Genomic DNA, 27,500 nt, shown 5'->3' with positions numbered 1-27,500 from the left:
ATGAACCAAGTTCGATGATCTTGATTCCTTAAATGTGTCAAATCCTTGCAGTGAAATCAATGGTTAGCAGTAAACCTATTAACTGTCGCAGAGCTTGAATTCGCCTTGATAAATGCAGGATGTAATTCAAATGATACAGGGCTCGTCCGGGATTTGAACCCGGGACCTCTCGCACCCGAAGCGAGAATCATACCCCTAGACCAACGAGCCACAAAACAGGCTTTTCCTTTGGACAAAAACGGAAAAATTCTAGAATTAAGCCAAGAAAAAATTGTCAATTTTATCTCAGAAGCTGACAAACATGTACATGGTTATGTTGCCCGTCGTTGATTCTATGAGTGGGTACAAACTTTCATGGGTTTGCCTCACAACCACAGCACTGTTTGACAGCAGACTTGGACGTCACAATATGAACAGATATATTCAAATAGACTGAGGGCTCGTCCGGGATTTGAACCCGGGACCTCTCGCACCCAAAGCGAGAATCATACCCCTAGACCAACGAGCCACAAAGCAGGCTTTTCCTTTGGACAAAAATGGAAAAATTCTAGAATTAAGCCAAGAAAAAATTGTCAATTGCATCTCAGAACCTGACAAAAATGTACAAGGTTATGATGCTCGTCGTTGATTCTATGAGTGGGCACAAACTTCCATTGGTTTGCCCCACAAACACAGCACTGTTTGACAGCAGACTTGGACGTCACAATATGAACAGATATATTCAAATAGAATGAGGGCTCGTCCGGGATTTGAACCCGGGACCTCTCGCACCCTAAGCGAGAATCATACCCCTAGACCAACGAGCCACAAAACAGGCTTTTCCTTTGGACAAAAACGGAAAAATTCTAGAATTAAGCCAAGAAAAAATTGTCAATTTTATCTCAGAAGCTGACAAAAAAGTACATGGTTATGTTGCTCGTCGTTGATTCTATGAGTGGGTACAAACATTCATGGGTTTGCCTCACAACCACAACACTGTTTGACAGCAGACTTGGACGTCACAATATGAACAGATATATTCAAATAGACTGAGGGCTCGTCCGGGATTTGAACCCGGGACCTCTCGCACCCAAAGCGAGAATCATACCCCTAGACCAACGAGCCACAAAACAGGCTTTTCCTTTGGACAAAAACGGAAAAATTCTAGAATTAAGCCAAGAAAAAATTGTCAATTGCATCTCAGCAGCTGACAAAAATGTACATGGTTATGATGCTCGTCGTTGATCCTATGAGTGGGCAAAAACTTCCATTGGTTTGCCCCACAAACACAGCACTGTTTGACAGCAGACTTGGACGTCACAATATGAACAGATATATTCAAATAGACTGAGGGCTCGTCCGGGATTTGAACCCGGGACCTCTCGCACCCAAAGCGAGAATCATACCCCTAGACCAACGAGCCACAAAACAGGCTTTTCCTTTGGACGAAAACTCAAAATATATAGAAAGAAGCCAACAAAAAATTGTCAATTACATCTCAGAAATTACAAATACTTGGATGTGACTTGAGAGACATTGAAAAAACACTTGTCATTGGATTTTTATCTAAACTCTTAGGAAAATGCTATCAACATCTACAATGGCTATGCTTGCAATGCTGTTGAAGAGGATGGACCAAGCAGACAATTGTAACGGGGAAGAGCTTCATTTTTTTGTTTACAAAAAAGTAACCCCAACGCTCGAGAAGGAAACACCAGGTAATCATTGTCTGTGACCAAGGATGTTCACTTTCTAGTACAAATTGTGGACTGGTAGCACAACCACCTAAATACTGTTGCTAATCATATGAACCAAGTTCGATGATCTTGATTCCTTAAATGTGTCAAATCCTTGCAGTGAAATCAATGGTTAGCAGTAAACCTATTAACTGTTGCAGAGCTTGAATTCGCCTTGATAAATGCAGGATGTAATTCAAATGATACAGGGCTCGTCCGGGATTTGATCCCGGGACCTCTCGCACCCGAAGCGAGAATCATACCCCTAGACCAACGAGCCACAAAACAGGCTTTTCCTTTGGACAAAAACGGAAAAATTCTAGAATTAAGCCAAGAAAAAATTGTCAATTGCATCTCAGAAGCTGAAAAAAATGTACATGGTTATGATGCTCGTCGTTGATTCTATGAGTGGGCACAAACTTCCATTGGTTTACCCCACAAACACAGCACTGTTTGACGGCAGACTTGGACGTCACAATATGAACAGATATATTCAAATAGAAAGAGGGCTCGTCCGGGATTTGAACCCGGGACCTCTCACACCCTAAGCGAGAATCATACCCCTAGACCAACGAGCCACAAAACAGGCTTTTCCTTTGGACGAAAACTGAAAAATTCTAGAATTAAGCCAAGAAAAAATTGTCAATTTTATCTCAGAAGCTGACAAAAAAGTACATGGTTATGTTGCTCGTCGTTGATTCTATGAGTGGGTACAAACATTCATGGGTTTGCCTCACAACCACAGCACTGTTTGACAGCAGACTTGGACGTCACAATATGAACAGATATATTCAAATAGACTGAGGGCTCGTCCGGGATTTGAACCCGGGACCTCTCGCACCCAAAGCGAGAATCATACCCCTAGACCAACGAGCCACAAAACAGGCTTTTCCTTTGGACAAAAACGGAAAAATTCTAGAATTAAGCCAAGAAAAAATTGTCAATTGCATCTCAAAAATGTACATGGTTATGATGCTTGTCGTTGATTCTATGAGTGGGCACAAACTTCCATTGGTTTACCCCACAAACACAGCACTGTTTGACAGCAGACTTGGACGTCACAATATGAACAGATATATTCAAATAGAAAGAGGGCTCGTCCGGGATTTGAACCCGGGACCTCTCGCACCCTAAGCGAGAATCATACCCCTAGACCAACGAGCCACAAAGCAGGCTTTTCCTTTGGACGAAAACTGAAAATATATAGAAAGAAGCCAACAAAAAATTGTCAATTGCATCTCAGAAATTACAAATACTTGGATGTGACTTGAGAGACATTGAAAAAACACTTGTCATTGGATTTTTATCTAAACTCTTAGGAAAATGCTATCAACATCTACAATGGCTATGCTTGCAATACTGTTGAAGAGGATGGACCAAGCAGACAATTGTAACGGGGAAGAGCTTCATTTTTTTGTTTACAAAAAAGTAACCCCAACGCTCGAGAAGGAAACACCAGGTAATCATTGTCTGTGACCAAGGATGTTCACTTTCTAGTACAAATTGTGGACTGGTAGCACAACCACCTAAATACTGTTGCTAATCATATGAACCAAGTTCGATGATCTTGATTCCTTAAATGTGTCAAATCCTTGCAGTGAAATCAATTGTTAGCAGTAAACCTATTAACTGTCGCAGAGCTTGAATTCGCCTTGATAAATGCAGGATGTAATTCAAATGATACAGGGCTCGTCCGGGATTTGAACCCGGGACCTCTCGCACCCGAAGCGAGAATCATACCCCTAGACCAACGAGCCACAAAACAGGCTTTTCCTTTGGACAAAAACGGAAAAATTCTAGAATTAAGCCAAGAAAAAATTGTCAATTTTATCTCAGAAGCTGACAAACATGTACATGGTTATGTTGCCCGTCGTTGATTCTATGAGTGGGTACAAACTTTCATGGGTTTGCCTCACAACCACAGCACTGTTTGACAGCAGACTTGGACGTCACAATATGAACAGATATATTCAAATAGACTGAGGGCTCGTCCGGGATTTGAACCCGGGACCTCTCGCACCCAAAGCTAGAATCATACCCCTAGACCAACGAGCCACAAAACAGGCTTTTCCTTTGGACAAAAACGGAAAAATTCTAGAATTAAGCCAAGAAAAAATTGTCAATTGCATCTCAGAAGCTGACAAAAATGTACATGGTTATGATGCTCGTCGTTGATCCTATGAGTGAGCACAAACTTCCATTGGTTTGCCCCACAAACACAGCACTGTTTGACAGCAGACTTGGACGTCACAATATGAACAGATATATTCAAATAGACTGAGGGCTCGTCTGGGATTTGAACCCGGGACCTCTCGCACCCAAAGCGAGAATCATACCCCTAGACCAACGAGCCACAAAACAAGCTTTTCCTTTGGACAAAAACGGAAAAATTCTAGAATTAAGCCAAGAAAAAATTGTCAATTGCATCTCAGAAGCTGACAAAAATGTACAAGGTTATGATGCTCGTCGTTGATTCTATGAGTGGGCACAAACTTCCATTGGTTTGCCCCACAAACACAGCACTGTTTGACAGCAGACTTGGACGTCACAATATGAACAGATATATTCAAATAGAATGAGGGCTCGTCCGGGATTTGAACCCGGGACCTCTCGCACCCTAAGCGAGAATCATACCCCTAGACCAACGAGCCACAAAACAGGCTTTTCCTTTGGACGAAAACTGAAAAATTCTAGAATTAAGCCAAGAAAAAATTGTCAATTTTATCTCAGAAGCTGACAAAAAAGTACATGGTTATGTTGCTCGTCGTTGATTCTATGAGTGGGTACAAACATTCATGGATTTGCCTCACAACCACAACACTGTTTGACAGCAGACTTGGACGTCACAATATGAACAGATATATTCAAATAGACTGAGGGCTCGTCCGGGATTTGAACCCGGGACCTCTCGCACCCAAAGCGAGAATCATACCCCTAGACCAACGAGCCACAAAACAGGCTTTTCCTTTGGACAAAAACGGAAAAATTCTAGAATTAAGCCAAGAAAAAATTGTCAATTGCATCTCAGCAGCTGACAAAAATGTACATGGTTATGATGCTCGTCGTTGATCCTATGAGTGGGCAAAAACTTCCATTGGTTTGCCCCACAAACACAGCACTGTTTGACAGCAGACTTGGACGTCACAATATGAACAGATATATTCAAATAAACTGAGGGCTCGTCCGGGATTTGAACACGGGACCTCTCGCACCCAAAGCGAAAATCATACCCCTAGACCAACGAGCCACAAAACAAGGTTTTCCTTTGGACAAAAACGGAAAAATTCTAGAATTAAGCCAAGAAAAAATTGTCAATTGCATCTCAGAAGCTGACAAAAATGTACATGGTTATGATGCTCGTCGTTGATCCTATGAGTGGGCAAAAACTTCCATTGGTTTGCCCCACAAACACAGCACTGTTTCTTTGGACGAAAACTGAAAATATATAGAAAGAAGCCAACAAAAAATTGTCAATTGCATCTCAGAAATTACAAATACTTGGATGTGACTTGAGAGACATTGAAAAAACACTTGTCATTGGATTTTTATCTAAACTCTTAGGAAAATGCTATCAACATCTACAATGGCTATGCTTGCAATACTGTTGAAGAGGATGGACCAAGCAGACAATTGTAACGGGGAAGAGCTTCATTTATTTGTTTATAAAAAAGTAACCCCAACGCTCGAGAAGGAAACACCAGGTAATCATTGTCTGTGACCAAGGATGTTCACTTTCTAGTACAAATTGTGGACTGGTAGCACAACCACCTAAATACTGTTGCTAATCATATGAACCAAGTTCGATGATCTTGATTCCTTAAATGTGTCAAATCCTTGCAGTGAAATCAATGGTTAGCAGTAAACCTATTAACTGTCGCAGAGCTTGAATTCGCCTTGATAAATGCAGGATGTAATTCAAATGATACAGGGCTCGTCCGGGATTTGAACCCGGGACCTCTCGCACCCGAAGCGAGAATCATACCCCTAGACCAACGAGCCACAAAACAGGCTTTTCCTTTGGACAAAAACGGAAAAATTCTAGAATTAAGCCAAGAAAAAATTGTCAATTTTATCTCAGAAGCTGACAAACATGTACATGGTTATGTTGCCCGTCGTTGATTCTATGAGTGGGTACAAACTTTCATGGGTTTGCCTCACAACCACAGCACTGTTTGACAGCAGACTTGGACGTCACAATATGAACAGATATATTCAAATAGACTGAGGGCTCGTCCGGGATTTGAACCCGGGACCTCTCGCACCCAAAGCGAGAATCATACCCCTAGACCAACGAGCCACTAAGCAGGCTTTTCCTTTGGACAAAAACGGAAAAATTCTAGAATTAAGCCAAGAAAAAATTGTCAATTGCATCTCAGAAGCTGACAAAAATGTACATGGTTATGATGCTCGTCGTTGATTCTATGAGTGGGCACATACTTCCATTGGTTTGCCCCACAAACACAGCACTGTTTGACAGCAGACTTGGACGTCACAATATGAACAGATATGTTCAAATAGAATGAGGGCTCGTCCGGGATTTGAACCCGGGACCTCTCGCACCCTAAGCGAGAATCATACCCCTAGACCAACGAGCCACAAAACAGGCTTTTCCTTTGGACGAAAACTGAAAATATATAGAAAGAAGCCAACAAAAAATTGTCAATTACATCTCAGAAATTACAAATACTTGGATGTGACTTGAGAGACATTGAAAAAACACTTGTCATTGGATTTTTATCTAAACTCTTAGGAAAATGCTATCAACATCTACAATGGCTATGCTTGCAATGCTGTTGAAGAGGATGGACCAAGCAGACAATTGTAACGGGGAAGAGCTTCATTTTTTTGTTTACAAAAAAGTAACCCCAACGCTCGAGAAGGAAACACCAGGTAATCATTGTCTGTGACCAAGGATGTTCACTTTCTAGTACAAATTGTGGACTGGTAGCACAACCACCTAAATACTGTTGCTAATCATATGAACCAAGTTCGATGATCTTGATTCCTTAAATGTGTCAAATCCTTGCAGTGAAATCAATGGTTAGCAGTAAACCTATTAACTGTTGCAGAGCTTGAATTCGCCTTGATAAATGCAGGATGTAATTCAAATGATACAGGGCTCGTCCGGGATTTGAACCCGGGACCTCTCGCACCCGAAGCGAGAATCATACCCCTAGACCAACGAGCCACAAAACAGGCTTTTCCTTTGGACAAAAACGGAAAAATTCTAGAATTAAGCCAAGAAAAAATTGTCAATTGCATCTCAGAAGCTGAAAAAAATGTACATGGTTATGATGCTCGTCGTTGATTCTATGAGTGGGCACAAACTTCCATTGGTTTACCCCACAAACACAGCACTGTTTGACGGCAGACTTGGACGTCACAATATGAACAGATATATTCAAATAGAAAGAGGGCTCGTCCGGGATTTGAACCCGGGACCTCTCGCACCCTAAGCGAGAATCATACCCCTAGACCAACGAGCCACAAAACAGGCTTTTCCTTTGGACGAAAACTGAAAAATTCTAGAATTAAGCCAAGAAAAAATTGTCAATTTTATCTCAGAAGCTGACAAAAAAGTACATGGTTATGTTGCTCGTCGTTGATTCTATGAGTGGGTACAAACATTCATGGGTTTGCCTCACAACCACAGCACTGTTTGACAGCAGACTTGGACGTCACAATATGAACAGATATATTCAAATAGACTGAGGGCTCGTCCGGGATTTGAACCCGGGACCTCTCGCACCCAAAGCGAGAATCATACCCCTAGACCAACGAGCCACAAAACAGGCTTTTCCTTTGGACAAAAACGGAAAAATTCTAGAATTAAGCCAAGAAAAAATTGTCAATTGCATCTCAGAAGCTGACAAAAATGTACATGGTTATGATGCTCGTCGTTGATCCTATGAGTGGGCACAAACTTCCATTGGTTTGCCCCACAAACACAGCACTGTTTGACAGCAGACTTGGACGTCACAATATGAACAGATATATTCAAATAGACTGAGGGCTCGTCTGGGATTTGAACCCGGGACCTCTCGCACCCAAAGCAAGAATCATACCCCTAGACCAACGAGCCACAAAACAAGCTTTTCCTTTGGACAAAAACGGAAAAATTCTAGAATTAAGCCAAGAAAAAATTGTCAATTGCATCTCAGAAGCTGACAAAAATGTACAAGGTTATGATGCTCGTCGTTGATTCTATGAGTGGGCACAAACTTCCATTGGTTTGCCCCACAAACACAGCACTGTTTGACAGCAGACTTGGACGTCACAATATGAACAGATATATTCAAATAGAATGAGGGCTCGTCCGGGATTTGAACCCGGGACCTCTCGCACCCTAAGCGAGAATCATACCCCTAGACCAACGAGCCACAAAACAGGCTTTTCCTTTGGACGAAAACTGAAAAATTCTAGAATTAAGCCAAGAAAAAATTGTCAATTTTATCTCAGAAGCTGACAAAAAAGTACATGGTTATGTTGCTCGTCGTTGATTCTATGAGTGGGTACAAACATTCATGGATTTGCCTCACAACCACAACACTGTTTGACAGCAGACTTGGACGTCACAATATGAACAGATATATTCAAATAGACTGAGGGCTCGTCCGGGATTTGAACCCGGGACCTCTCGCACCCAAAGCGAGAATCATACCCCTAGACCAACGAGCCACAAAACAGGCTTTTCCTTTGGACAAAAACGGAAAAATTCTAGAATTAAGCCAAGAAAAAATTGTCAATTGCATCTCAGCAGCTGACAAAAATGTACATGGTTATGATGCTCGTCGTTGATCCTATGAGTGGGCAAAAACTTCCATTGGTTTGCCCCACAAACACAGCACTGTTTGACAGCAGACTTGGACGTCACAATATGAACAGATATATTCAAATAGACTGAGGGCTCGTCCGGGATTTGAACACGGGACCTCTCGCACCCAAAGCGAGAATCATACCCCTAGACCAACGAGCCACAAAACAAGGTTTTCCTTTGGACAAAAACGGAAAAATTCTAGAATTAAGCCAAGAAAAAATTGTCAATTGCATCTCAGAAGCTGACAAAAATGTACATGGTTATGATGCTCGTCGTTGATCCTATGAGTGGGCAAAAACTTCCATTGGTTTGCCCCACAAACACAGCACTGTTTCTTTGGACGAAAACTGAAAATATATAGAAAGAAGGCAACAAAAAATTGTCAATTGCATCTCAGAAATTACAAATACTTGGATGTGACTTGAGAGACATTGAAAAAACACTTGTCATTGGATTTTTATCTAAACTCTTAGGAAAATGCTATCAACATCTACAATGGCTATGCTTGCAATACTGTTGAAGAGGATGGACCAAGCAGACAATTGTAACGGGGAAGAGCTTCATTTATTTGTTTATAAAAAAGTAACCCCAACGCTCGAGAAGGAAACACCAGGTAATCATTGTCTGTGACCAAGGATGTTCACTTTCTAGTACAAATTGTGGACTGGTAGCACAACCACCTAAATACTGTTGCTAATCATATGAACCAAGTTCGATGATCTTGATTCCTTAAATTTGTCAAATCCTTGCAGTGAAATCAATGGTTAGCAGTAAACCTATTAACTGTCGCAGAGCTTGAATTCGCCTTGATAAATGCAGGATGTAATTCAAATGATACAGGGCTCGTCCGGGATTTGAACCCGGGACCTCTCGCACCCGAAGCGAGAATCATACCCCTAGACCAACGAGCCACAAAACAGGCTTTTCCTTTGGACAAAAACGGAAAAATTCTAGAATTAAGCCAAGAAAAAATTGTCAATTTTATCTCAGAAGCCGACAAACATGTACATGGTTATGTTGCCCGTCGTTGATTCTATGAGTGGGTACAAACTTTCATGGGTTTGCCTCACAACCACAGCACTGTTTGACAGCAGACTTGGACGTCACAATATGAACAGATATATTCAAATAGACTGAGGGCTCGTCCGGGATTTGAACCCGGGACCTCTCGCACCCAAAGCGAGAATCATACCCCTAGACCAACGAGCCACAAAGCAGGCTTTTCCTTTGGACAAAAACGTAAAAATTCTAGAATTAAGCCAAGAAAAAATTGTCAATTGCATCTCAGAAGCTGACAAAAATGTACATGGTTATGATGCTCGTCGTTGATTCTATGAGTGGGCACATACTTCCATTGGTTTGCCCCACAAACACAGCACTGTTTGACAGCAGACTTGGACGTCACAATATGAACAGATATATTCAAATAGAATGAGAGCTCGTCCGGGATTTGAACCCGGGACCTCTCGCACCCTAAGCGAGAATCATACCCCTAGACCAACGAGCCACAAAACAGGCTTTTCCTTTGGACGAAAACTGAAAATATATAGAAAGAAGCCAACAAAAAATTGTCAATTACATCTCAGAAATTACAAATACTTGGATGTGACTTGAGAGACATTGAAAAAACACTTGTCATTGGATTTTTATCTAAACTCTTAGGAAAATGCTATCAACATCTACAATGGCTATGCTTGCAATGCTGTTGAAGAGGATGGACCAAGCAGACAATTGTAACGGGGAAGAGCTTCATTTTTTTGTTTACAAAAAAGTAACCCCAACGCTCGAGAAGGAAACACCAGGTAATCATTGTCTGTGACCAAGGATGTTCACTTTCTAGTACAAATTGTGGACTGGTAGCACAACCACCTAAATACTGTTGCTAATCATATGAACCAAGTTCGATGATCTTGATTCCTTAAATGTGTCAAATCCTTGCAGTGAAATCAATGGTTAGCAGTAAACCTATTAACTGTTGCAGAGCTTGAATTCGCCTTGATAAATGCAGGATGTAATTCAAATGATACAGGGCTCGTCCGGGATTTGAACCCGGGACCTCTCGCACCCGAAGCGAGAATCAACGCCGAGAAAGATAAACAACTGGCCGACTTGGAAAATAAAGTTGCTGAGTTAGAGCAGTACACCAGGATCAACAATGTGATTGTCACCGGGCTGAAAATCAAACCCCGGTCATACGCCCGGGCGGTGACAGCTGACAGCGAGGGGGGCCCCGGTGAACAGGATGCCGGCTCAACGGAGCAACAGGTGGCTGCCTTCCTGCAGTCCAAAGGGATACACCTGAACTGCAACCACATCGAGGCATGCCACCCTCTGCCGAGGAAAAACAATAGCGATAAACCGGCCATTATCATCCGGTTCGCAAATAGAAAGAGCAAGATCGCGCTACTGAGGGAAGGCAGACGTCTGAAAGGATCCGATGTATACCTGAACGAGCATCTCACCAAACGCAACGCCGAAATAGCCAAACAGGCACGCTACCTCAGGAAGCAGAAACAAATCCAAAACACCTGGACCACCAACTGCAAAGTTTTCATAAAACTCAACGGGCCACCGGAGGAAGCTAAAGTGCTGGTAATCAGAGATGTCGCAGAGCTGGGCAAATACCAATAATCATTTACTGGAATATAAGGTAACATGCAGACACACACACACACACAATCATGGCACACACTGACGGAATCCAGCCAAATACACGTGGAATCAACAGCCAAATATATCAGAGGATAAGCGAGCATGAACAACTGGAGTTAAACACATGTGAGTACTCTGATCACAATCTAAAAGATATGGAACATGACTTAGACCCGGACAATAATTTCTTCTCGAATATTAACAATGACAACAATATATGCTGCTACTATACAGATGATCAGTATAACCGGAACATTACATCGAAGGGGAAATTATCAATTATACACTTCAATAGCAGAAGTATGTATGCAAACTTCAATAACATCAAGGAATATTTAAAGAAATTCACACAACCGTTCAACATAATTGCCATATCTGAAACATGGATCAACACGGACAAAGGGATAGATTTTGAACTAAATGGTTATGAACTCAGGTATAATAATAGAAAAAACAAGGGTGGAGGAGGAGTGGCAATATATGTGGATGTGTCATTGAACTTTAGGGTATTGGAATGTATGACAACTGTGGTTGATAACTTACTGGAATGTATAACAATTGAAATCTGCAAGGAAAAAAACAAAAATGTCATAATAAGCTGTATATATAGGGCTCCTGGGTCAAGCATTGAAATATTTAAGGACTGGATAGAGGGCATGTTTTCTCAAATAAACAGCAAAATAGTTTTTATCTGTGGAGATTTCAATATTGACCTGTTAAATCCTAATAAACACAACATTACAGATGAATTTGTCAATACCATGTACAGTATGAGCCTAATTCCGAAAATCACTAGACCCAGTAGAATTACATCCCATTGTGCCACTTTGATTGATAACATATTCACAAATGAAATCGAAAACAATGTAATGAGTGGATTATTGATTGATGATATCAGTGACCACTTGCCAGTCTTTACAATCTATGACTGCAATTACAAAAACAAGCTAGATAAACATACGGAATACAAACGAGTGAAGTCAGAAGAAACCATCAATGCACTAAAAAACGACTTAATGGCTCAGAACTGGGACATAATATACCAAGCAAATGAAATTGACGGTGCATATGAAACATTTCTAAGTATATTTAGGTCATTATATGATAAAAACTGTCCAATCCAAGAATACAATAGACTACTAAAATATAGCAAATGTCCATGGATCACAAAGGGATTACAAAATGCCTGTAAAAAGAAAAACACACTTTACAGAGATTTCATAAGAAAGAGAACTAATGATGCTGAGAATAAATATAAAGTATATAAAAATAAATTAATCAATATTATAAGAACAAGCAAGAAAGAATATTATAAGAAAATATTAGATGATAACAAGAATAATATTAAAGGAATATGGAATATACTTAACAGTATTATAAGAAATAGCCCTAGGCAAATAAGTTATCCTAAGTATTTTATTGATAAGGATAATGAAAATTATAATATGGATGACGTAGCTAACAGTTTTAATAAATTCTTTGTAAATGTTGGACCTGAACTGGCAGAAAAAATCCCTGATCCAGGGACATCTGGTGAAAGCTATGATAGATCACTGGAAAGAAATCCATACTCAATGTTTCTCAAAGCAGTAGAGGAGAAAGAAATATTGGATATTGTTACAAAATATAAAAACAAAAAGTCTACTGATTTTAATGACATCGACATGACATTGGTCAAGAAAGTCATTGTGGGTATTTCAAAACCATTGACGTTTATTTGTAATTTATCATTTCAAACTGGTACATTTCCAAATCAAATGAAAACAGCAAAAGTCATACCACTGTACAAAACTGGGAACAAGCATCACTTCACCAACTACAGACCTGTCTCTCTACTTCCACAATTCTCCAAAATATTAGAAAAAATCTTCAACAATAGACTGGACACATTCTTAGAAAAGCACAAATTAATTAATGACAGTCAATATGGATTCAGAACCAACAGATCAACATCACTTGCATTAATAGAGTCAGTTGAAGAAATTATAAATGCTATTGAACAGAAAAAATATGCAGTAGGAGTATTTATTGATATCAGAAAAGCTTTCGACACAATCAATCATAACATTTTATTCAATAAACTGGAAGGATATGGAATAAGGGGGATAGTATTGGAGTGGATAAAAAGCTATTTAAGCAAAAGGAAGCAGTTTGTGAAGTTGGGCGACTGTTCGTCATCATGTTTGGACATTCCATGTGGCGTACCCCAGGGGTCAGTGCTGGGTCCGAAACTGTTTATCATGTATATTAATGATATATGTAATGTTTCGAATGTATTGAGGATGGTTCTATTTGCTGATGACACTAACATTTTCTGTTCTGGGGAGAATTTAAAACAACTAGAAGAAATCCTCAATAAGGAAATGAGCAAAGTAAAAACATGGTTTGATAAAAACAAACTATCATTAAACTTAAGCAAAACAAAAATAATGTTATTTGGTAACTGTAGAATGAACACGAAAATAAATATCAATATAAATGGAGTTGAAATTGAAAGAGTTTCCGAAAATAAATTTCTTGGGGTTATAATAGATGAGAGATTAAGTTGGAAATCACATATTACACACGTACAATCAAAACTATCAAGAAGCATTTATGTATTAAACAAAGTAAAACAGGTTCTAGATCATAAATCACTCCGTATTCTCTACTGTTCACTAGTCTTACCATACCTCAGTTACTGTACAGAAGTCTGGGGCAACACGTACAAAACATCATTACGTTCACTCACTATTCTTCAAAAAAAAGCAATCCGCATTATTCACAATGTGAGATATCTGGATCACACTAACCCATTATTCATACGGTCAAAATTATTAAAATTCACACATCTGGTGGAATTTAAAACTGCACAGATAATGTTTAAGGCTAGAATCAACATATTACCCTTAAACATACAAAAATTATTCAATGATCGTGAGGGGGGGTATAATTTAAGGGGAACATCTAATTTTAAAGTGAACAGCGTCCGTACAACCAGGAAAACGTTTTGCATTTCAATATGTGGTGTGAGACTATGGAACAGTTTGAGTGGGGAGATCAAGGAATGTCCAAACATTAACCAGTTTAAAATAAAATACAAAGAATTTATTTTCACAAGGTACAGGGATGAAGAAGGTGTTTAACATAGTGTATATGTTTACATGTATGTATATTTGTATATATTTGATGGTATTTATATAATATTGAATGTTTAATTAGATATTATTATAAGATTACTTGACAATATTATTAGATAAATCCAACAATATTATTAGATAAATGTGCAATTGGTAACTAATTGTATCATATTGAAAATTAATATATATTAATATGTACTATTTTTTCTCGATTATTATTATATCATTAATAAGGAAGCCAATAGTCATTATAGATAAATAAATCAGGGAGAAGGGGTGAGATTAAATAAGTTTTCTTCTTCTCACCCCTTTTCGAACAGGTAAAGCAAGTGCAAGACAGTTTATTTTCATTTGTGGTTTTCACTGTGTGTAAATATTACTTTAATGTAACTGTCCACTTGTTTAATTTATTTTATTGTTTATTATTGCTTTTTTGTTTTTTATTGTTTACTTGTTCGAAATAAAACCTTTTTCAATTCAATTCAATTCAATTCAATTCAATTCAATACCCCTAGACCAACGAGCCACAAAACAGGCTTTTCCTTTGGACAAAAACGGAAAAATTCTAGAATTAAGCCAAGAAAAAATTGTCAATTGCATCTCAGAAGCTGAAAAAAATGTACATGGTTATGATGCTCGTCGTTGATTCTACGAGTGGGCACAAACTTCCATTGGTTTACCCCACAAACACAGCACTGTTTGACGGCAGACTTGGACGTCACAATATGAACAGATATATTCAAATAGAAAGAGGGCTCGTCCGGGATTTGAACCCGGGACCTCTCGCACCCTAAGCGAGAATCATACCCCTAGACCAGGGGTGTCAAAGTCAAATGGACGGAGGGCCAAATAAAAAATGTAGCTACAAGCCGAGGGCCGGACTGTTCGAATGTTCATTGAAAATTTTTTAAATGACGCATATAGTCTAGTGAACCTAATTGAACCTACTGAAAACCTAACAAATATATTCCAATATGATCAGATAAATAAAGCAATATTTTCTTATGGCTCTGTCAGTAATCTTTAATTTTCAACAGACACAAAAGACAAATTTCCTTTATATAAAAATCCCCATAACATGAACATTAAATGAAAGAAACCGGTATTCAAGGCATCATCAGTAGCCTATATTTTCTATTTTAGCAAAAGTGGGCTAAATTTACTTCAAAGAAAAAAACAATAATAGCAATTTTCTATCATCCACTCAACTGAAATATTTTTAAAATATAATTGGATTGAAATACAATAAAATAAAGTGCAAAAATCTATTAATCAAAAACAACACTTTGTTTAAGGAGAAGTAACATGCAGTGAAAACAAATATTAAACTTTAACTTTTAAACTTGAACTGAGTAAAAACTCTAAATATGTGATTGCCTCTCTGAGCTTCTTCACCCCTATGCCCCTGCACGGTGCCTCCGATCAGCTGATCTGCTGCTTCTGGAGGTACCGAGGTCTAAACGAAAGCTCAGAGGGGACAGAGCTTTCTCAGTTGCCGCTCCTAAATTGTGGAACGAGCTCCCCCTCCATATTAGACAGGCCCCCTCACTGCCCATTTTTAAAACACGTCTTAAAACCCATTTTTACTCCTTGGCTTTCAACCCAGCATGAGACCTTAATTTTGTTTTAGTGTCCTATGGTGTATTTTATTCATTGTGCTTATTAGTTTTATTTGTTTAAATTGTTTTTTCTGAATTTTAAATTGTTGTTTTGTTTTTAAATTGTTTTATCTGCATTATGTACAGCACTTTGTTTCGGCTGTGGTTGTTTTAAAGGGCTTTATAAATAAAGTTGAGTTGAGTTGAGTTGAGTAATGTTCACTTGTTTGAGGTTGAGGGTGATACTTGGTGGTGTCCCATCTTTTCCACAAGTTCATCAATGTTCGGGGTAAGGCTCTGAGCTGAGGAAATCCTCAGAATTGAGTGGAGGTGTTCAGAAGTAAGTCGACTTCTGTGTGATGTTTTGTTCAGGTTCATCAAAGAAAACAGTTGTTCACACAGGTATGTGCTGCCAAACATAGACAACGTTTGAGCAGCCTGGATGCGCAGCTGGGGCATTGTGTCGGGGAGGAAACGGGCGAACTCCGCAGCACCCACTGCCGCATATTTTGCCCTCAGTGCATCATTGCATTGGAGGTCAATCAACTCCATTTGGAGGTTTGGTGGTGAGCTTTCCACGTCAACAGCAAATGGGTTACCGAGCAGTTCCAACCTGCTTTTTTGTGCTTCAAAGTCAGCAAATCGGCGTCGAAAGTCAGCGGCAAGCATACCTATTTTATCAGCCAACTGTGCGCTCGGGAACGCACTGGTAGAGAGCTTCTCTTTCATGGTCTGGCAGCTGGGAAAGTGGCTCAAATTTTCTTTCCGCATCTGCGTCTCCCACAGAGTCAGTTTGGTTTTAAATGCCTTCACTGTACTGTACATATCAGAGATGACATGATCCCGACCCTGCAGCTGCAAGTTCATTGCATTCAGATGACTCGTAATGTCACACAGAAAAGCCATTTCACACAGAAACATTTCGTCTCGGAGTTGTGTTGTGTCTTTCCCTTTGCTGTCCAAGAACAGACAAATCTCCTCACGAAGCTCGAAACATCTTTGAAGCACCTTTCCCTGGCTTAGCCATCGCACCTCTGTGTGATAAGGCAAATCACCATGCTCCGTTTCTAACTCCGTCAGAAATGCCTTGAACTGGCGGTGATTCAAACCTTTGGCTCTGATAAAGTTAACTGTGCGCGTGATGATGCTCATTACATGCTCCATTTTCAAGGCTTTACCGCACAACGCTTCCTGGTGTATGATACAATGATAAGCTGTCAGCTCACCTGTCGCGTTTTCCTCTTGCATCTTTTCCCGTATCTTCGCCACCAGTCCGCTCCTGTGTCCACACATCGCAGGTGCTCCGTCGGTTGTCAAACCCACGAGTTTTTCCCAAGGCAGCTCCATCTCATTTACACATCTTGACACCTCTTCATACAAATCTTGCCCCTTAGTTGTGTCATGCATAGGACGTAAAGCCAAAAACTCCTCTGTCACGCTTAGGCTGGAGTCCACTCCGCGGATGAAAATTGACAACTGGGCAATGTCAGAAATGTCGGTGCTCTCATCCACAGCCAAGGAATATGCAATGAAATCTTTTCCCTTTTTCACAAGCTGCTCTTTTAGATTGATGGACAACTGGTCTACTCTCTCGGCAATGGTGTTTCTGCTCAGACTCACATTTAAAAAGAGTTGCCTTTTTTCTGGGCAAACTTCGTCACAAACTTTAATCATGCAGTTTTTGATGAAATCCCCCTCCGTAAATGGCCGGGCTGATTTAGCGATCTCTTCTGCCAAAATAAAACTGGCCTTGACAGCAGCCTGGCCTTGTGATTTGGCTTTTTTGAACAGAGCCTGTCGAGATTTGAGGCCTCGTTTTAATTCCTCTGCCTTTTGTAGCCTTTGTTCCATGTCCATATTCTTGTTTTTGTCCGCGTGTTTCGTTTCATAATGTCGTCTCAGATTATACTCTTTCAGTACCGCCACACTTTCTCCACACAGAAGACACACAGGTTTTCCAGCTACCTCCGTGAACATATACTCCGACTCCCACCTTGTTTGAAACCCCCGGTTCTCAGTGTCCACCTTCCGTTTTGCCATTTTTGATGGGTATCTGAAAGTTAATTTTACTGTGATGCTGACGACTGCTGTGCCAATAAATATTGAAATGAAGCAGCCTACTGCTCGGTGCGTCACCGTTGCATTGTGGGAAATGTAGTATTGGTGCGTGTAAAAGATCTGCGGGCTGCCGGCTTGCTGCGGTCTGCGGGCCGGTTCTAATAATAAATCAAGATCATCCCAGGGGCCGTAAAAAACCTTCTCGCGGGCCGGATGTGGCCCGCGGGCCTTGACTCTGACATGTATGCCCTAGACCAACGAGCCACAAAACAGGCTTTTCCTTTGGACGAAAACTGAAAAATTCTAGAATTAAGCCAAGAAAAAATTGTCAATTTTATCTCAGAAGCTGACAAAAAAGTACATGGTTATGTTGCTCGTCGTTGATTCTATGAGTGGGTACAAACATTCATGGGTTTGCCTCACAACCACAGCACTGTTTGACAGCAGACTTGGACGTCACAATATGAACAGATATATTCAAATAGACTGAGGGCTCGTCCGGGATTTGAACCCGGGACCTCTCGCACCCAAAGCGAGAATCATACCCCTAGACCAACGAGCCACAAAACAGGCTTTTCCTTTGGACAAAAACGGAAAAATTCTAGAATTAAGCCAAGAAAAATTTGTCAATTGCATCTCAGAAGCTGACAAAAATGTACATGGTTATGATGCTCGTCGTTGATCCTATGAGTGGGCACAAACTTCCATTGGTTTGCCCCACAAACACAGCACTGTTTGACAGCAGACTTGGACGTCACAATATGAACAGATATATTCAAATAGACTGAGGGCTCGTCTGGGATTTGAACCCGGGACCTCTCGCACCCAAAGCGAGAATCATACCCCTAGACCAACGAGCCACAAAACAAGCTTTTCCTTTGGACAAAAACGGAAAAATTCTAGAATTAAGCCAAGAAAAAATTGTCAATTGCATCTCAGAAGCTGACAAAAATGTACATGGTTATGATGCTCGTCGTTGATTCTATGAGTGGGCACAAACTTCCATGGGTTTGCCTCACAACCACAGCACTGTTTGACAGCAGACTTGGACGTCACAATATGAACAGATATATTCAAAGAGAGTGAGGGCTCGTCCGGGATTTTAACCCGGGACCTCTCGCACCCTAAGCGAGAATCATACCCCTAGACCAACGAGCCACAAAACAGGCTTTTCCTTTGGACGAAAACTGAAAATATATAGAAAGAAGCCAACAAAAAATTGTCAATTGCATCTCAGAAATTACAAATACTTGGATGTGACTTGAGAGACATTGAAAAAACACTTGTCATTGGATTTTTATCTAAACTCTTAGGAAAATGCTATCAACATCTACAATGGCTATGCTTGCAATACTGTTGAAGAGGATGGACCAAGCAGACAATTGTAACGGGGAAGAGCTTCATTTTTTTGTTTACAAAAAAGTAACCCCAACGCTCGAGAAGGAAACACCAGGTAATCATTGTCTGTGACCAAGGATGTTCACTTTCTAGTACAAATTGTGGACTGGTAGCACAACCACCTAAATACTGTTGCTAATCATATGAACCAAGTTCGATGATCTTGATTCCTTAAATGTGTCAAATCCTTGCAGTGAAATCAATTGTTAGCAGTAAACCTATTAACTGTCGCAGAGCTTGAATTCGCCTTGATAAATGCAGGATGTAATTCAAATGATACAGGGCTCGTCCGGGATTTGAACCCGGGACCTCTCGCACCCGAAGCGAGAATCATACCCCTAGACCAACGAGCCACAAAACAGGCTTTTCCTTTGGACAAAAACGGAAAAATTCTAGAATTAAGCCAAGAAAAAATTGTCAATTTTATCTCAGAAGCTGACAAACATGTACATGGTTATGTTGCCCGTCGTTGATTCTATGAGTGGGTACAAACTTTCATGGGTTTGCCTCACAACCACAACACTGTTTGACAGCAGACTTGGACGTCACAATATGAACAGATATATTCAAATAGACTGAGGGCTCGTCCGGGATTTGAACCCGGGACCTCTCGCACCCAAAGCGAGAATCATACCCCTAGACCAACGAGCCACAAAACAGGCTTTTCCTTTGGACAAAAACGGAAAAATTCTAGAATTAAGCCAAGAAAAAATTGTCAATTGCATCTCAGAAGCTGACAAAAATGTACATGGTTATGATGCTCGTCGTTGATCCTATGAGTGGGCAAAAACTTCCATTGGTTTGCCCCACAAACACAGCACTGTTTGACAGCAGACTTGGACGTCACAATATGAACAGATATATTCAAATAGACTGAGGGCTCGTCCGGGATTTGAACCCGGGACCTCTCGCACCCAAAGCGAGAATCATACCCCTAGACCAACGAGCCACAAAACAGGCTTTTCCTTTGGACAAAAACGGAAAAATTCTAGAATTAAGCCAAGAAAAAATTGTCAATTGCATCTCAGAAGCTGACAAAAATGTACATGGTTATGATGCTCGTCGTTGATCCTATGAGTGGGCAAAAACTTCCATTGGTTTGCCCCACAAACACAGCACTGTTTGACAGCAGACTTGGACGTCACAATATGAACAGATATATTCAAATAGACTGAGGGCTCGTCCGGGATTTGAACCCGGGACCTCTCTCACCCAAAGCGAGAATCATACCCCTAGACCAACGAGCCACAAAGCAGGCTTTTCCTTTGGACAAAAACGGAAAAATTCTAGAATTAAGCCAAGAAAAAATTGTCAATTGCATCTCAGAAGCTGACAAAAATGTACATGGTTATGATGCTCGTCGTTGATTCTATGAGTGGGCACATACTTCCATTGGTTTGCCCCACAAACACAGCACTGTTTGACAGCAGACGCCGTCCTATACAGACCCGGACCTGTAGTCAATACATTATTTAAGTATTTAAAATTTTGACGGGGCGCTTCTATTTTGACCGGCGCAGCTTTTCTAGACTTTACGGTACTGGTTTAGCGAATCAGGAAATGCTTTCGAGTTAAGCCATCCCGCCTCCTGCTACTCAGGCAGCCAATCGAATCTGTGCATTCCCGGCTCAGGCTGGCTCACAGACAAAGAGACAGTGAGCTATCATGTGAGAGATGACAGAGAGAAGTGCAAGAATTACGAGAATTTCAGCGAAATAAGTCAGATTAGAGTGAGAAAGACAGCGGGAGGAGAGTGAGAGACAGCTTTCTCTCTCGCTCGCCCGCTCGCTCACCGGCTCTGTGTGTCGCGAGCGAGTTAACGAGCGATCAACAGCTGAGTTTTTTCCTATTATTTACTATCTATGGTTTTTTCCCCTTTTGTAAGACTGGTGAAAACCGATCAAGGTGCAATCATGTGGACTCTCTATTACCCTGATGTAGACCTATGTGTGAATGACACAGACATAAGATTGACATAATCACCAATCGCCAGCAGCACTGCATCTACTGCCCACAACAGCAACAGGAAAAACATTATTTTTAAATTTTTTTTGTATGTAGTTTCAATTATCTACATTTTAAGTTTTACATATTCTTAGTAATGGCAGAATTTATAAATACAGGTTAATTTTTTAGCAAGATATTTGGCAGTAGCCCCCACTAACATTAGCGAAAGCTAGTGGTCATCCGTCCCTCAGTCCAGTTATCTGGCTGCTAGCAAGTTATGTTGTTTTGTTAATTTTTCTATTCATCTTAACTATATTAAATGTTGACCTTTTCTTTTATTATTTTCCCCAGAATGCACCAGAATGCTCCGATTACATTCTAAAAACACAAAAAAAAATTACTGGGGGGGAAACCCCCAGACCCCCCTACAGGGGTTTAGTTTCTGACATGTCACTTTTTCAGAGCTTTTCAAAATTGCAAAATAAAAATCCAGTATTAGACAAAGTGGGAGATTACTATGTTAAACAAACATAGTAGGTATAGTGAAGTTTAGAAATTATACATTGAAAATATTTCTCAAAATTATTTAATTTTTCAAAAATGAATTATATATTTTATCTTTATTTTAAGATTATTATTATATTTATTTTCACCATTTTATTTTTAAATGCAGCCCTTCTCTATGAAGAGATTAGTTTCAGTTGAGTCACTTAAATAATACATATATCTTCAGCATTATATATCTATAATTATTTAAAAGTGAGAATAAATATTGTTGAAATGTTTTTGAATTGTTCTTTCTATATTGATCTGACAGTCAGTTGTTAATTACATGCAGACGTTGATACAACTACTAGGCTACTTCACTATATATCACACTGAATCATAACGCAAGTTAGACATTATGATGTTCCGGACCTTTGCTTGAGGACATTTTCTCTAACTGGACCTATTTGAATTTTAGTTGAATACCCCTGCCCTAGACCAACGAGCCACAAAACAGGCTTTTCCTTTGGACAAAAACGGAAAAATTCTAGAATTAAGCCAAGAAAAAATTGTCAATTGCATCTCAGAAGCTGAAAAAAATGTACATGGTTATGATGCTTGTCGTTGATTCTATGAGTGGGCACAAACTTCCATTGGTTTACCCCACAAACACAGCACTGTTTGACGGCAGACTTGGACGTCACAATATGAACAGATATATTCAAATAGAAAGAGGGCTCGTCCGGGATTTGAACCCGGGACCTCTCGCACCCTAAGCGAGAATCATATCCCTAGACCAACGAGCCACAAAACAGGCTTTTCCTTTGGACAAAAACTGAAAAATTCTAGAATTAAGCCAAGAAAAAATTGTCAATTTTATCTCAGAAGCTGACAAAAAAGTACATGGTTATGTTGCTCGTCGTTGATTCTATGAGTGGGTACAAACATTCATGGGTTTGCCTCACAACCACAGCACTGTTTGACAGCAGACTTGGACGTCACAATATGAACAGATATATTCAAATAGACTGAGGGCTCGTCCGGGATTTGAACCCGGGACCTCTCGCACCCAAAGCGAGAATCATACCCCTAGACCAACGAGCCACAAAACAGGCTTTTCCTTTGGACAAAAACGGAAAAATTCTAGAATTAAGCCAAGAAAAAATTGTCAATTGCATCTCAGAAGCTGACAAAAATGTACATGGTTATGATGCTCGTCGTTGATCCTATGAGTGGGCACAAACTTCCATTGGTTTGCCCCACAAACACAGCACTGTTTGACAGCAGACTTGGACGTAACAATATGAACAGATATATTCAAATAGACTGAGGGCTCGTCTGGGATTTGAACCCGGGACCTCTCGCACCCAAAGCGAGAATCACACCCCTAGACCAACGAGCCACAAAACAAGCTTTTCCTTTGGACAAAAACGGAAAAATTCTAGAATTAAGCCAAGAAAAAATTGTCAATTGCATCTCAGAAGCTGACAAAAATGTACATGGTTATGATGCTCGTCGTTGATTCTATGAGTGGGCACAAACTTCCATGGGTTTGCCTCACAACCACAGCAATGTTTGACAGCAGACTTGGACGTCACAATATGAACAGATATATTCAAAGGGAGTGAGGGCTCGTCCGGGATTTGAACCCGGGACCTCTCGCACCCTAAGCGAGAATCATACCCCTAGACCAACGAGCCACAAAACAGGCTTTTCCTTTGGACGAAAACTGAAAATATATAGAAAGAAGCCAACAAAAAATTGTCAATTGCATCTCAGAAATTACAAATACTTGGATGTGACTTGAGAGACATTGAAAAAACACTTGTCATTGGATTTTTATCTAAACTCTTAGGAAAATGCTATCAACATCTACAATGGCTATGCTTGCAATACTGTTGAAGAGGATGGACCAAGCAGACAATTGTAACGGGGAAGAGCTTCATTTTTTTGTTTACAAAAAAGTAACCCCAACGCTCGAGAAGGAAACACCAGGTAATCATTGTCTGTGACCAAGGATGTTCACTTTCTAGTACAAATTGTGGACTGGTAGCACAACCACCTAAATACTGTTGCTAATCATATGAACCAAGTTCGATGATCTTGATTCCTTAAATGTGTCAAATCCTTGCAGTGAAATCAATTGTTAGCAGTAAACCTATTAACTGTCGCAGAGCTTGAATTCGCCTTGATAAATGCAGGATGTAATTCAAATGATACAGGGCTCGTCCGGGATTTGAACCCGGGACCTCTCGCACCCGAAGCGAGAATCATACCCCTAGACCAACGAGCCACAAAACAGGCTTTTCCTTTGGACAAAAACGGAAAAATTCTAGAATTAAGCCAAGAAAAAATTGTCAATTTTATCTCAGAAGCTGACAAACATGTACATGGTTATGTTGCCCGTCGTTGATTCTATGAGTGGGTACAAACTTTCATGGGTTTGCCTCACAACCACAACACTGTTTGACAGCAGACTTGGACGTCACAATATGAACAGATATATTCAAATAGACTGAGGGCTCGTCCGGGATTTGAACCCGGGACCTCTCGCACCCAAAGCGAGAATCATACCCCTAGACCAACGAGCCACAAAACAGGCTTTTCCTTTGGACAAAAACGGAAAAATTCTAGAATTAAGCCAAGAAAAAATTGTCAATTGCATCTCAGAAGCTGACAAAAATGTACATGGTTATGATGCTCGTCGTTGATCCTATGAGTGGGCAAAAACTTCCATTGGTTTGCCCCACAAACACAGCACTGTTTGACAGCAGACTTGGACGTCACAATATGAACAGATATATTCAAATAGACTGAGGGCTCGTCCGGGATTTGAACCCGGGACCTCTCTCACCCAAAGCGAGAATCATACCCCTAGACCAACGAGCCACAAAGCAGGCTTTTCCTTTGGACAAAAACGGAAAAATTCTAGAATTAAGCCAAGAAAAAATTGTCAATTGCATCTCAGAAGCTGACAAAAATGTACATGGTTATGATGCTCGTCGTTGATTCTATGAGTGGGCACATACTTCCATTGGTTTGCCCCACAAACACAGCACTGTTTGACAGCATACGCCGTCCTATACAGACCCGGACCTGTAGTCAATACATTATTTAAGTATTTAAAATTTTGACGGGGCGCTTCTATTTTGACCGGCGCAGCTTTTTTAGACTTTACGGTACTGGTTTAGCGAATCAGGAAATGCTTTCGAGTTAAGCCATCCCGCCTCCTGCTACTCAGGCAGCCAATCGAATCTGTGCATTCCCGGCTCAGGCTGGCTCACAGACAAAGAGACAGTGAGCTATCATGTGAGAGATGACAGAGAGAAGTGCAAGAATTACGAGAATTTCAGCGAAATAAGTCAGATTAGAGTGAGAAAGACAGCGGGAGGAGAGTGAGAGACAGCTTTCTCTCTCGCTCGCCCGCTCGCTCACCGGCTCTGTGTGTCGCGAGCGAGTTAACGAGCGATCAACAGCTGAGTTTTTTCCTATTATTTACTATCTATGGTTTTTTCCCCTTTTGTAAGACTGGTGAAAACCGATCAAGGTGCAATCATGTGGACTCTCTATTACCCTGATGTAGACCTATGTGTGAATGACACAGACATAAGATTGACATAATCACCAATCGCCAGCAGCACTGCATCTACTGCCCACAACAGCAACAGGAAAAACATTATTTTTAAATTTTTTTTGTATGTAGTTTCAATTATCTACATTTTAAGTTTTACATATTCTTAGTAATGGCAGAATTTATAAATACAGGTTAATTTTTTAGCAAGATATTTGGCAGTAGCCCCCACTAACATTAGCGAAAGCTAGTGGTCATCCGTCCCTCAGTCCAGTTATCTGGCTGCTAGCAAGTTATGTTGTTTTGTTAATTTTTCTATTCATCTTAACTATATTAAATGTTGACCTTTTCTTTTATTATTTTCCCCAGAATGCACCAGAATGCTCCGATTACATTCTAAAAACACAAAAAAAAATTACTGGGGGGGAAACCCCCAGACCCCCCTACAGGGGTTTAGTTTCTGACATGTCACTTTTTCAGAGCTTTTCAAAATTGCAAAATAAAAATCCAGTATTAGACAAAGTGGGAGATTACTATGTTAAACAAACATAGTAGGTATAGTGAAGTTTAGAAATTATACATTGAAAATATTTCTCAAAATTATTTAATTTTTCAAAAATGAATTATATATTTTATCTTTATTTTAAGATTATTATTATATTTATTTTCACCATTTTATTTTTAAATGCAGCCCTTCTCTATGAAGAGATTAGTTTCAGTTGAGTCACTTAAATAATACATATATCTTCAGCATTATATATCTATAATTATTTAAAAGTGAGAATAAATATTGTTGAAATGTTTTTGAATTGTTCTTTCTATATTGATCTGACAGTCAGTTGTTAATTACATGCAGACGTTGATACAACTACTAGGCTACTTCACTATATATCACACTGAATCATAACGCAAGTTAGACATTATGATGTTCCGGACCTTTGCTTGAGGACATTTTCTCTAACTGGACCTATTTGAATTTTAGTTGAATACCCCTGCCCTAGACCAACGAGCCACAAAACAGGCTTTTCCTTTGGACAAAAACGGAAAAATTCTAGAATTAAGCCAAGAAAAAATTGTCAATTGCATCTCAGAAGCTGAAAAAAATGTACATGGTTATGATGCTTGTCGTTGATTCTATGAGTGGGCACAAACTTCCATTGGTTTACCCCACAAACACAGCACTGTTTGACGGCAGACTTGGACGTCACAATATGAACAGATATATTCAAATAGAAAGAGGGCTCGTCCGGGATTTGAACCCGGGACCTCTCGCACCCTAAGCGAGAATCATATCCCTAGACCAACGAGCCACAAAACAGGCTTTTCCTTTGGACAAAAACTGAAAAATTCTAGAATTAAGCCAAGAAAAAATTGTCAATTTTATCTCAGAAGCTGACAAAAAAGTACATGGTTATGTTGCTCGTCGTTGATTCTATGAGTGGGTACAAACATTCATGGGTTTGCCTCACAACCACAGCACTGTTTGACAGCAGACTTGGACGTCACAATATGAACAGATATATTCAAATAGACTGAGGGCTCGTCCGGGATTTGAACCCGGGACCTCTCGCACCCAAAGCGAGAATCATACCCCTAGACCAACGAGCCACAAAACAGGCTTTTCCTTTGGACAAAAACGGAAAAATTCTAGAATTAAGCCAAGAAAAAATTGTCAATTGCATCTCAGAAGCTGACAAAAATGTACATGGTTATGATGCTCGTCGTTGATCCTATGAGTGGGCACAAACTTCCATTGGTTTGCCCCACAAACACAGCACTGTTTGACAGCAGACTTGGACGTCACAATATGAACAGATATATTCAAATAGACTGAGGGCTCGTCTGGGATTTGAACCCGGGACCTCTCGCACCCAAAGCGAGAATCATACCCCTTGACCAACGAGCCACAAAACAAGCTTTTCCTTTGGACAAAAACGGAAAAATTCTAGAATTAAGCCAAGAAAAAATTGTCAATTGCATCTCAGAAGCTGACAAAAATGTACATGGTTATGATGCTCGTCGTTGATTCTATGAGTGGGCACAAACTTCCATGGGTTTGCCTCACAACCACAGCAATGTTTGACAGCAGACTTGGACGTCACAATATGAACAGATATATTCAAAGGGAGTGAGAGCTCG

The 27,500-nt window shown here is 40.2% G+C and overlaps 2 protein-coding genes across 6 annotated transcripts in view; one reads left to right on the top strand and one right to left on the bottom strand.

The window, feature by feature from the left end:
* atg10 (ATG10 autophagy related 10 homolog) overlaps positions 1–27,500 on the top strand; it is a 341,626-nt gene that overhangs the window by 108,564 nt on the left and 205,562 nt on the right. The window lies entirely within an intron of this gene.
* Positions 16,121–17,941, bottom strand: LOC307256066 (general transcription factor II-I repeat domain-containing protein 2; the record flags this gene model as incomplete). The annotated part of the gene is made up of 1 exon (XM_080034932.1): positions 16,121–17,941. The coding sequence occupies one exon, from the start codon at positions 17,939–17,941 to the stop codon at positions 16,121–16,123; it is 1,821 nt and encodes a 606-aa protein (XP_079891058.1).

Source organism: Ammodytes marinus (assembly GCF_949987685.1).
Source record: "Ammodytes marinus genome assembly, chromosome: 9".
Lineage (NCBI taxonomy): Eukaryota > Metazoa > Chordata > Actinopteri > Uranoscopiformes > Ammodytidae > Ammodytes > Ammodytes marinus.
This window is presented reverse-complemented; position numbering and strand designations above follow the sequence as displayed.